Below are 13,291 nucleotides of genomic sequence, written 5' to 3' on the forward strand. Positions count from 1 at the left end.
CAGGTTCACCAGCCTCTGGCTAAAGAGTTTCCTCCTCGTCTCCGTTCTGAAGGTGCGTCCGTTTATTCTGAGGCTGGTACGTTGTTGAGTGAACCTGCCTCTGTGTGCCCTGTAGCCTGGAGACCATCAACGATGGGCAGTTCCACACCGTGGAGATCCTCACCTTCGACCAGATGGTCAATCTGTCCATCGACGGCGGAGCGCCCAAGAGCATGGAGAGCGCAGTCAAACAGTCGGCACTGAACCACGAGACGCCGCTCTACATCGGAGGTGAGGATCCGAGGAGGCGCAGCGAGCTGGATTATCCCAGACCCTCCGCCCCCATAATCGTAGCTCCTTCCTACACTCCCCTCCTTATCCCCCCTTCTCGACTCCGCCCCCTCTGTCCCTTCCGAGCCCACCCTACTCCTCTCCTCCTCCTGAGCTTCCCCCCCTCTCCCCTATCCCAGCATCTCCCTTTCCCCCTGCCCTTCTCCCAGTCCCTTCCTCTCCTCCCGGACCTCCCTCACCCTCACCCTCCCTCACCCTCACCCTCCCAGCCCACCACCCACACAGATCTCTCTCGGGCTGGAATGGGAGGTAGAGATGGGGAGATGGAATAGGAGGACAATGTGCTCCCTCACCCCACACTGGCCCTTCCCTCCCCACGGTGAACCCCCCCGTATCGCTGGGCCCCTGGGGGTGGGGAAGGGGGTGGGCAGACGAGTTTTGTGACTCCCTGACAATGTGCCCCCTCACGCCACACATGCCAGTGGGGGTGACCCTTCCCCAGCTCCATCGCTGGGCCCCTGGGGTGGGAAAGGGGATGGGCAGAGGGTGAGTAGGGGGTCGAGAGACATAGGCTGTGGGCTGAGCATCGAAAATATGTCTAGAATTTAACTTTCGTGACCCATGTCTGGGAACTACCTGAAATTTTGCACAGATTTAGATAAAATATAATTGAGAAGGAAGTCATAACTCGGCAGTGCCAAAAGTTGCACATTAATTAATTAAGCAAATTAGAAAACGAGATTGAAAAAGTAAGTGCCCTCTAGTGTCCAATGCTCATATTATTCCATGGGGAGCCTAGCTCCATGCTGCTGTGTATTTAAACCATATATTATTATATCATATATATATATTATACAAAAGTAATATAATGAATGTAATTGTGAGTGTGTTGTTTGAATGAGACTGCCGCAGAGGTCCGGCTCCTAAACCAGCCTAATTAATGAGTGAGGGCAGTTCCTGTGGGTTCCCCCGTTTACTGAACCCCACTGACTGCCAGTGTGCAGAGTGGGGGTCACGGCCATGGTGGGACTGGGGCAGTGCCAGGCTGGGGGAAGACTAAGGCATCTTCCACCGACAGGAAACCCTAACCCTAACTCACCCCCCTTCCAGAGCTGCCCACGGCTGGAGCTGGAGCCACTTGGGGACCGGCTGCGGGCTCCATAAATGTGGCAGCTCAGTGCGTCCACCTCGGCCAGCATGCCCTTCTGGATCATCATGGTGATGATGGTGGGGAGCAGCACTGCCCCGCACGCCGCCCGGGCTGCCTTCAGCACCCCCATAGCGCCGGCTCCGTCAGTCCGCCCGCTCACTCGCTGCAACAGCGGCCGGCCGACCGACCACTTGCAGCACCCACCAGTGGCCCCACCGATCCTCCACAGCATCTATCGGCAGCCCGACTGACAGACTGACAGACCGACTTCTGACTGACTGACCCGAATCCTAACTCTAGCTCTACATTTATTTATCATTTTTATTTAACAGTTCACATCATATCTTTACAAGAATAAATCAATTGTAAAACAAAATTATCAGCAAGGTTAGCATTATCTTTATTCCTTCGAAACCTTGCTATTATTTTGATGTAATTAGGAGGCAGCCATGATCCCAGGGTCCTCGCTGCCTAGCGACCATGAAACAAAGTGTGTGATTAGTCAATTAGTGTCCGGCCTCAATGTCAAACGTGCATTGATTGGACAATTACTACTCAGTAAATTAGAGTTTTTCTCATATTTTAAAAATATGTGCAGGTTTTGGTTTAGACGAGGTACAGGTGTGATTTATATAATGTTTTTACACAATATGTTAAAAATTCAGGTAGTTCCGTGAGTTGGGTCACGAACTTGAACGAAAAAGCTCCTCGGACCTCAGGCTAACAGGGTGGGGAGACGGAGGGGGTGTGGGGAGACGGGTGTTGTGACCACCACTGACCCTGTGCCCCGTCACCTTAGGCATGCCGGTGGGGGTGACCCCCCCCTCGCTGGGCCCATGGCCCCCCGTCAATGGTTCGGGTTTCCACGGTTGTATCCAGAACCTGTACATCAACAACGAGCTGCAGGACTTCACCAAGACCCAGCGTCGTGCCGGCGTGGAGCCCGGCTGCCGCTCCTGCCGCAGGATCGCCTGTCGGCACGGCATCTGCCAGCCACGGCCCGGCCAGCCGCCCGTCTGTCTCTGCCAGCCCGGCTGGGAGGGGCCGCAGTGTGACCTGCCCACCACCGAGCCCTGCCGCGGGCACAAGTGAGTGGGGGGGGGTAAAATATAGAGGGGGGGGGGATAGAGGGAGGGGGGGAATAGAGGGGGGGGGTAGAGGGGGGGGAATAGAGGGGGGGGGGAAATAAGAGGGGGGGGATAGAAAGGGGGGGTGATAGAAGGGGGGGGGTGATAGAAAGGGGGGGGTGATAGAGAGGGGGGGGATAGAGGGGGGGGAGATAGAGGGGGGGGGTGTAGGGGGTAGAGAAATAAGAGGGGGGGATAGAAAGGGGGGGGTGATAGAAAGGGGGGGGGTGATAGAGAGGGGGGGGGATAGAGGGGGGGGGGTGTAGAGGGGGGGATAGAGCGGGGGGGGGGATAGAGGGGGGGAATAGGGAAAGCAGTGAGGAAGGAAAGGGAGGGGGAGAAATAAGAGATAAGGATAGAGAGGGGAGGTGAGGGGAAGGAGGGAGTGCATGGGTGATGGAGTGAGAGGGCAGAGAGTGAAGCCCGCTGCACTGTCCCATCACACACTCCCAGGGCAGCGACAGAGCGATACTCTCTCCACACGGTTGAGCCAATAACTGGTTGTCCCGTGTGACAGGTGCATGCGTGGCCAGTGTGTGCCGTTAGACACTGTGACCTACCGCTGTGAGTGCGATGCGGGACACAAGGGAGCCCTGTGCAACCAGCAGGAAGAGCTGTTCAACCCCTGCAAGAAGCTGGCCTGCCAGCGGGGACAGTGCCACATCTCGGAGCTGGGCGAGGCAGCGTGCGAGTGCGAGAGAGGATACACCGGAGATCTTTGCGACCAAGGTAGGAACCTTGGCAGCCATCTCAGACCAGCCTCATAGCAGCTGGGGGCTGGGGACTTGGACCAATGACAATTCTTTACTCTAGAGTCCAGTCTACTTTACATTAGTCTAGATCAGTTTTGTCTATCTAGTCTAGTCGACTCTAGTCCACTTTAATCTAGTCTAGTTTACTTTAGTTTAGCCTAGTCTATTTTTGTCTAGTTTAGTTTTGTTTCATTTAGTGGAGACCCTCGGACTATACTTAATTGGACCTTATTGGACTTTATCTTGCACTAAATGTTATTCACTTCATTGTGCATCTGTGCACTGTTGACTGCTCGATTTTAATCACGTAGTCTTTCTGCTGACTGGTTAGCATGCAATGAAATCTTTTCACTGTACCTCGGTACACGCGACCATAAACTAAATTAAACTTAATCCATGCGGCATAATTTCATTTTGTTACTATATCTTTTCATTTTCCATTACTAGAAGTTTTGTCCCTATTGTGTAGGATAGTGCTAGTGTACGTGGACTCGGTGGGCAGAAGGGCCTGTTTCCGCACTGTATCTCTGAAGTATCTGTCTGCACATGGTTTATATACCTGTTCATCTCCCTGCCTCCTAAACTGCTATTGCAAGGCAGTGGCGAGGGAGCGCCACACTGGGAAGTGAGGATATGTGCTGCCATGCCAGAGGGGCAACACTGATGTTGCCAGAACTTGAGGGCCTGCGCTGCAGGGAGGTTGGGCAGGCTACGACTTTATTCCTTGGAGCGCAGGAGTATGAGAGCTATCTTCTTAAGATGTATAAAATCAAGAGGAGAATAGATAGGATGAATGCACCAGAAGTAGTGGAAGCAAGAACTAGAGAACACGGGTTATAGGTGAGAGGTGAAATATTGAATAGAAATCTGAGGGGTAACTTTTTTTCACTAAGTTGGTGGTGGGTATAGGGAACGAGCTCCTAGAGGAAGTGGTTAAGGCAGGTATTATAACAACATTTGAAATGCAGGAATTACTTGAAATTAGAGAAACAATTGTTCATACGACTGGGTTGTAAGCAGCCCAAGTAAAATAAGGTCCTGTTCCTCCAGTTTGCGTGTGGCCGCATTCTGACCATGGAGGAGGCCCAGGACAGAAAGGTCAGTATGGGAATGGGAAGGAGAGTTTGGCAGGCAGGAGATCACCAAGGCATAGGGCTTTAGGTCGCAGCAGCAAACACGTTGCTTTCACCACACCGGGAGGATTGTATTTGGTTCTGGTCACCACCCTTTCAGGAGAACAGGAATCTCCCAGGCAGTACTTGGGGAAATATCCAGCAATGGTCACAGGGAGGAAGCATCTCAACTCCCAGTTGGAAGAGGTGTGAATGTTTACATAGGAACAGAGACACAGCTCAGAAAATCAAGCAAGCCAACCTCCCTTCCGTTGATTCCATCTACACTTCACGCTGCCTCGGCAAGGCCACCAGCATAATCAAGGATCAGTCTACTCCTCTCCCATCAGGCAAGAGGTACAGAAGTGTGAAAATGCACAACTCCAGATTCAGGGACAGTTTCTTCCCAGCTGTTATCAGGCAACTAAACCATCCTCTCACCAACCAGAGAGCGGTCCTCAGCCACCATCTACCTCAATTGATACCATCGGACTATCTTTAATCAGACTTTATCTTGCACTAAATGTTATGGCTTATATCTGTACACTGTGGGCGGCTTGGTTGTAATCATGTATAGTCTTTCAGCTGAATTGATAGAACGTAACAAAAAGCTTTTCACTGTAACTCGGTACATGTGACAATTAGAAATTAAACTAAAATAGAAAGTTGAGGGGAGGTTTAAATTTGATGATTAGACCAAAAGGTATGAGATGGGATACAAGGAATATCTTCAGCAGCAAGACTCCCTGCCCCAAGGCTTAACACAGTAGTGTCACTGCCTTACGGCATCAGAGACCCGGGTTCAATCCTGACTACGGGTGCTGTCTGTGTGGAGTTTACACGTTCTCCCTGTGACCACGTGGGTTTCCCCCGAGTACTGTGCTTTCCTCCCACACCCCTATAGTCTTTGACATTTCCATATTTAGGGCAAATAAGGTATCCCATTTGCCTCCACCACCACCCATTGATGGTTGACTTAGAATGTAGAACAGCACAGGAACAGGCTCTTCGGCCCACCATGTCCATGCCATACATGATGCCACTGCCCGAGCCTCCCGCAACCAACACCCAGCGCTGACCAGTTCTTTTCTTTATTGTCTGTCCTCCCCCCCCCCCCCCCCCCCCACTGCAGAGGCGGAGTGTCGAGGGGTGGCCGTCCGGGATTATTACCAGCTCCAGAGGGGCTACAACATTTGCCAGAGCAGCCGGCAGGTGTCGTGGGTGGAATGCCAAGGGTCGTGCCGGCAGCGGGGTTGCTGCGTGGCGCTCAAGGTCAAGCGGAGGACGTACGCCTTCGAGTGTAGCGACGGTTCCTCCTTCACCCACCAAGTGGAGAAGAGCGTGAGGTGTGGCTGCTCACAGTGCCCCTAGACCACCCACACACCCACCCACCTGCATGGCCCGCTCAGCCAGGGGTGCCCCTGGCAGGCTGGGACAACCACACCCTCACTCACACCAACACACACTCACTCACAGTCGCACCCACTCTCACACTCACACCCACATTTACTCACACGCACACTCACTAACAGGCACGCACACCCACTTACTCACCAACATGCATGCATGCACTCACCTTCACACACACACACCCATGCAATCATTCACTCTCTCACACACATTCTCACACGTAGTCTGTGGCAACATCACCCCAGGACAATGGTGCACTTGTATGAGACTTGGTTTTGAAGCAGCATCAATAAAAAGCAACAGTGATTTCTCCCAGAGGCCAGGTGGAACTACACGTTTAGTGATGACATAAAAGACCATCGTGGCACCATAGTCAGACTCGGTACGTGCCGGCACATCGCACTGGGGGATTTGCCCTGTATGGGGAGGGTGGGGTGAGGGTAGGGGGCAAGATTTAGACGATGCTCTCTGGTCTCACTTTCACCCTTGTGGAGGTAGGGAGGAGGGGGGGTGGATGCTCAGTGCAAGGGGATGGGTGGGGAGCTAGGGGTCCAGGCGGGTAATTCTCAGCTGACAAGCTCAGCAAACCTCTTCTCTTCCAGACCTAGTGGCAACCCTTTTGTATAAAAACAGCCTTTATGTTGAAGAATCATTTGTTTCCCGTAAACAAAGAAGTTACCGATTCATCCCTCCTCTCTGTGTAGAGGGAGCTTCACTCTATCTAACCTGTGCTGTCCCAGCCCTGGAAGAGTGTGACACACCCCAGGGTTAGATCCAAAGTAAGCCCCCTCTATTTGATGGGACAATGTAGAGAGCTGTTAGAATGGATTATTGACAATAAGATGTTTGGCTATCCAGTTTTGCTGTATGGTAACAATATAAAATAAAACATAAATCAAAAAAGTCTAAGCAAGCTAGCCTTACATTGAAATGTTAGCGGTGATGATTATAAATAAAAATGCTCTCAAGTGTTGCAGATGATTACTGAACACGACCAGGACTGTGGTTAATTTTAACCAGTGTACGAGTGATCTCACTGCCCTGTCCCGGGTTCATTTAGTTTAGTTTAGAGATACAGGCCCATCGGCCCACCGAGTCCGCACTGACCAGCAACACTTACACTGTCCTACACACACTAGGGACAATTTACAATTTACCGTCTAGGAGTGTGGGAGGAAACCGGAGCACGCAGAGAAGACCCAAGCTGGTCACAAGGAGAACGTACAAACCCCATAGAGACATCATCTGTGTTCCGGATTGAACCAAGGTCTCTGGCTCAAGGTCAAGGCAGCAACTCTACTGCTGAGCCGTCCTGTACCGTAAAGCACCGATATTCAGCAGGTCGGCCAGCAAATGTGGAGGGGGAATCTGGGTTCTTATACATATCTTGCCATAATGTTAAACTATTAGTGGCAGCTTTCTGTATCATTAGTTTAGTTTATTATTGTCACATTTACCGAGATAGTAAAGAGCTTTCTTGTTGCGTGCTATCCAGTCAGCAGAAAGACTATGTATGCATGATTACAATCAAGCCGTCCACAGCGTGCAGACAAGACACAGGATAAAGGGCATGACATTTAGTGCAAGATAAAGTCCAGTAAACATAGCTCCGTCTCCAATGAGGTAGATGGTAGCTCAGGACCGCTCTCTAGTTGGTGATAGGATGGTTCAGTTGCCTGATAACAGCTGGGAAGAAACTGTCCTTGAATCTGGAGGTGTGCATTTTCACACTTCTGTACCTGATGGGAGAAGAGGGAGCATCCGGGATGAGACTGGTCCTTGAGTATGCTGGTGGCCTTGATGAGGCAGCGAGAAGTGTTGGTGGGATTAATGGAAGACAGGATGGTTTGTGTGATGGAAGAGGGGAGGGTGTGCAAATTGGCTGCCTTGTTTGTTCATTCATGAATACCCTCCAAAACCTGATGGGATATAAAGTTATTTGATGCATCCTCAGGTTGCAATAGATACCAAAGAAATGTAAATCGAACTTGCCGGCCTCCTTCGTACTGTTTCCTTCTCCAGCATTTCTCTGCGTGTCGGCACTTGCAAGAAAGACACGAAAGAGGGGAAATATCCAAGTAATATTTTAATAAGTTTAATAAAATACACACTTCAGGGAAGAGTCAAGAGTAAGCACAGCATGAATCGCTGATGATGTTGAAACAAGAGAAACACAAATAAGAATTAGAAAAACTAAATCTAAAAAATACTAATTAAATTCTGGGAAAGAGTGGAAAATTAAAGTAGAAAACAGTTCAAGTAATGCGAGCACCTATTCCCCTATTGTGTCGATGAACGAGTCTTGGTTGAATAGGCTGTAACAGAAGAACATTGGCTGACACACTAACTAAATAGAAAAGAAGTGGATGGGTGAGTAAGGGTGTTGAGGAAATAAGAAGATAGCAGGAGGAAGGTGGTGGAGAGGGGGAATGAAAAGAGGATGCAATAGAGAGGAAGGGAGGCCGTCAATGGATATTTTTAAGGCGGGGATTGACAGATTCTTGTTTAATAAGGGCATCGGGTTATGGGGAGAAGGCAGAAGAATGGGGTTGAGAGGAAAAGATAGATCAGCCATGATTGGATGGTGGAGTAGACTTGATGGGCCAAATGGCCTAATTCATCTCCTAGAACTTGAGGGAAAGAGAACGAGGCAGGGAGACAGAGATAGAGAGGGAAAGGGAGAGAAAGAGAGAGGAGAATGATGCAGATGACAAATGACACATTAAATGAACATCCATAACTTTCCATAATTTAAAGTAATGCTTGAATTACAGTTTTACACAAGATCATACAATTCACATATTTTATAAATAAACGTTTCTTCTTCGAATGCTTATGGTGCTCTGTGGGACATGCATGGTGCGTTTTGTGTTTGTGAGGATTTCACTTTGCACAGATAGAGGTTGACTGTCCGTGATGGGAGAAATGGAGAACGTGGACGGATCGTGGATGGACCTTTGCGCAGTGATTAGGCCGGTCGGTCCTGCCACAGCAAGCCTTTTTAAAACGCCTGTTCGTTGCAACCAAACCGTTGTGTACAGAGAGAGCAAGGTGTTGGGGGGGGGGGGGGGGGGGGGGGAGGTCGGTCCCTGATAAACTAACACGCTCTGGTCCCAGCCCCTCCAAAGGGAAAAGGGATGATTGGTGACACCAGGAGTGAAAATACTAAAGCCAACCAACTCTAAATAACACAATGTAAATATTTGCAGCTGCGTATCAAGAAATCAGACTTGGTGAAATTCAAGAAAACCTCAGCCTTTGGTCATTGGGGGATAACCAAGAAAACCCAAGTCATTTTGTTTAAAAAAAAAAACCTCCTTTGACTCTATTCTGAGCACTCCTTAATACCAAATATACTGCCAAAATAAAATTAAATTCTTCAATGTACACACACACACACACAGATATATCTACACGTCCTCACATCATTTACTGGCCTTCTGACCTTTGAAGACAACACAAGGGTCTGATTTCAATCACATTGCAGAGACCCACATACCATGGCTGCCATGCAAGGTTGCATCTCTCTCCAAGGTCTGACGATCAGGACTGATACTGAACATACAAAAAGTCCCTCCTGCACCATTAATCTGTTGCATTTGCATCAACAACCCTGGTTACTCACTTGAGCTAATTACAAACGTTTGGTTACCAGGTTGTCTTGATTAAAACCTCTATTTGAAGTCTCGCCTTCCCACCATTTTGATGCTGCCCCTGAAGAATTTACCGTTTAAACTTCCTTCTTGTGGAACGCTCTACTTTGCTTTGTTGCAATTTATTTTTTAATTATAAAACCTAAAATGTTTAGCATAAATAACATTATTTACAGTAACACAAGCAGCTTACTTTGATTTTTTTTTTTAAAAGCATCTTTTAAAATCATGCAATAATACTCGAGGTTTTTGACATGTTATGGTGGTAAAGGTCTCTGACTTTGACTCATGTTAACTTTACTCGATTTAATTCATTTTAGAATCTTCTCGTGAGTATTGTACACGGCCATGAATAAAACCACTGCATGTGCTATTAATGCGACGCCTTGAAAAGATCAGTTGCGTTATGGTAGGTCACAGAATCTTACAGCGTGGAAACAGGCCCCTCGGCCCAACTTGGCCACACCGACCAGTACGTCCCATCTACACGTCCCACCTGCCTGAGTTTGGCCCATATCCCTCCAAACCTGTCCTACCCATGTACCCATCTAATTGTTTCTTAAACATTCCGATCGTCCCTGCCTCAACTACCTCCTCTGGCAGCTCGTTCCATGCACCCTTTGTGTGAAAAAGTTACCCTTCAAATTCCTATTAAATCTTTCCCCCTTCACTTGAAGCCTATGCCCCCTGCTTCTTGATTCCCCTATGCTGGGCAAGGGACTCTGTTCATCTACCCAATCAATTCCTCTCAAGGTTTTATACACCTCCATAAGATCACCCCTCCTCCTCCTGCGCTCCAAGGGATAAGATGAATAAAGCCCTATTCACTGTGACAGGCTCAGCTGGGACACGCTCATCCTGAAGATTCACCACCTCCAGTTTAAATTCCAGTTGGAATATTTTGGAGGACCAAGTAACCAAGAACCAAGAAGATGAGTTCAACCTCGCTCCAGAATAAAGTCCAGTCTAGGACAGAGGGAGTGCTGACCCTCAATGGAATGAGATGCTAAACTGAGGCCCTATTTTCCATGTGTGTACGGAAGAACTGCAGATGCTGGTTTACACCAAAGATAGACACAAAATACTGGAGTAACTCAGTGGGTCAGGCAGCATCTCCGGAGGAAAGGAATAGGTGAGATTTCAGGTCAAAGCTCTTCTTTAGACTCAGAGAATCGTGACACTATTTGTAAAAAGAGTTGATATTTAGTTTTTAGATGGAGATACAGCATGGAAACAGGCCCTTCGGCGCACCAAGTCCGTACCTGGCAACCCATCTGTTCACCCTGGAAACAAGGAACTGCAGATGCTGGTTGACACAAAAGGACACAAAGTGATGGAGTAACTCAGCGGTCAGGCAGCAACTCAGGAGCACCTGGATAGTTGATGTTTCAGGTCTGGACTGAAGAAGTGCTCACCTATCCATGTTCTCCTGAGATGCTGCCTGACCTGCTCAGTTATATCCAGCACTTTGTGTTCTTTCCTGTTCACTCTATTTCTGTATCATCCCACTTACTCCTCTATTCCCTATACATTAGGAACAATTTATTTTACAGAGGGCCAATTAACCTACAAATCCACACATCTTTGCGATGTGGAAGGAAACCGGAGCACCCGGAGAAACCCACACGGTCAAAGGGAGCAAACTGCACACAGACTGCACCCGAGGTCAGGGTCAAACCCAGGTCCCTGGTGCTATGAGGCAGTAGCTCCTATCAGCTGCGCCACTGTGCCACCATTGATCCCCGGCATTCTGCAGTTGATATCACTGCTTTATACCAAGGAAAGACAAAATGTTGGGAGCTACTCAGAGGATCAGGCAGCATCTTTGGTGAAAAAGGGTGGGTGACGTTACGGGTCGGAACCCTTCTTCAGATTTAAAGTAGAGGGAAGACAAATCCCAAAGCCGTCATACACATACCCTATTCAAGAACCATTCCATCTCTCCTCTCTCAGTCAGAAGGAGATGAACAAGAGGGCATCTATAGAAGAAAGGCTTGATGCTTTTGATTTTTAAGTTTGTTATATTTTGAGTGTTTTTTGGCTAAATAGGTTTCTGTATTAAATTGCAATCGTAGCAATGCTTGCTATAATTAAAAGGACACAATGTGCTGGAGTAACTCAGTGGGTTAGGCAGCAAGTCTGGAAAACGTGGATAGGCGACGTTTTGGGTCGGGACCCTTCTGCAGATGAGAAGCAACATGTACACTGATCTATTACTGCTCTATTTTTATTGATGCAGTTTCCTCAGCGCCTGAGCCAGCATCACCCCAACACTGCTGCACATCACCCACAGTCCACGCTATTCCATTATGATCTAGATAATAAATGTGGCTCACGCTGGTCACAAGAACGTACAAACTTCATACAGGCAGCACCCGCACTTAGGATCAAACCCGGGTTTCTGGCACTTTAAGGCACCATCTCTACTGCTGCGCCACTGTAGCACCTGCCTGTGTTTGGCCCACATCCCTCTACACCTTTCCTATCCATACACATGTCCAAATGAGAAAGGAGAGAGCTATACTGATGTCAGACATGATAAAAATTCATGTGGGCAAAAATCCTGGCATGGACTGGTTAATGTACAGATCCAAAGAGCCTATTTTAGTGCCTTAAACATTGCGTCTTATGCGGATAATACCTTGTAAGCGAGTCAGCCACTGGGTCGACCCAGTCCAATGTACAATCAGGATCCAGAGTACCAACCCACCTTTTTCTCTTCAGTGACAGGAAGTATTCCCACTTTTGGTCTGGATTGCCAGCGCTCACCAAATTTACGTTTTGGGTAATTAACACTGGCAAGTTTTTCCAACTGATTGGGAAGAGCAGGAAGCTGTGGTGGGAGGATGCATCCAGGGATTACTCACAAGGAACTGCAGATTCTTGTTAATAAAATAAAACACAAAATGCTGGAGTAACTCAGAGGGTCAGGCAGCATCGCTGGAGAGCATGGAGAGGTGACGTTTCAGGTCGGGACCCTTCTTCAGGCTGTAGACCCAAAATGCTGGAGTAACTCAGCAGGACAGGCAGCATCTCTGGATAGAAGGAATGGTGGCGTTTCGGGTAGAGACCCTTCTCCAGACTGGTCAGAAGAAGGGTCTCAACCTGAAACATCACCCATTCTTTCTATCCAGAAATGCTGCTTGTCCCGCTGAGTTACTCCAGCATTTTGTGTCTACGGTATAAACCAGCATCTGCAGTTCCTTCCTACACATTTCTTCAGGCTGATTGGGACCCTTCAATGTCTGAAGAAGGGTCCTGACTAACACAGCATAAACAGGATGGGCTGAATGTTCTACCAACCATTACAACACAATTTCCACTCCTCTGACATGCCACAAACATCCCAAGGATTAACGTGGGGTATTATCAAATATAAAAATTGATTGCAAAACACACCAGGGATATTTAGGTAGATGCTTACAGGATTGTTCAAAGAGGTTGTTTTCTTATGTCACAAAGGGTGGTGGGCGTATGGAATGTGCTGCAAGAGGAGGTAGCTGGTACTATCTCAATGTTCAAGAAACGTTTAGATAGTTACATGGATAAGACAGATTTAGAGGGATATGGGCCAAGCACAGCAGGCAAGTGAGACTAGTGTTGATGCGACATGTTCGTCGGTGTAGGCAAGTTAGGCCGAAGGGCCTGTTTCCACACTATATGACTGATTAAAACATTTGAGGGGAGATGCCCAGAAGTATGGCCCTTGGCAACTGAAGGTGAAGTGATTGAATTCTATGACGTTCAAATAGTCAGAATAACAGCAGGAAAGCGGAGACACAAGGAAGCAGATGCTGGAATCTTGAGCAAAACACAA

General features: G+C 48.4%; 1 protein-coding gene across 2 annotated transcripts in view; it reads left to right on the top strand.

Moving 5' to 3' along the window:
* The window catches only part of slit1 (slit guidance ligand 1), a 135,416-nt gene that overhangs the window by 102,544 nt on the left and 19,581 nt on the right, over nucleotides 1-13,291 (top strand). The window contains exons 34-37 of one of the 2 annotated variants that reach the window (XM_033034121.1): nucleotides 116-270; nucleotides 2,220-2,508; nucleotides 3,065-3,276; nucleotides 5,544-6,136. In XM_033034121.1, coding sequence (XP_032890012.1) covers nucleotides 116-270; nucleotides 2,220-2,508; nucleotides 3,065-3,276; nucleotides 5,544-5,782 — 895 coding nt within the window. In that variant the 3' untranslated portion in view covers nucleotides 5,783-6,136. Of the gene's footprint in view, nucleotides 1-115; nucleotides 271-2,219; nucleotides 2,509-3,064; nucleotides 3,277-5,543; nucleotides 6,137-13,291 lie in introns of those variants that run through there. The other variant, XM_033034122.1, reaches the window with a different exon arrangement.

Source organism: Amblyraja radiata, chromosome 15 (assembly GCF_010909765.2).
Source record: "Amblyraja radiata isolate CabotCenter1 chromosome 15, sAmbRad1.1.pri, whole genome shotgun sequence".
NCBI classification, from domain to species: Eukaryota; Metazoa; Chordata; class Chondrichthyes; order Rajiformes; family Rajidae; genus Amblyraja; species Amblyraja radiata.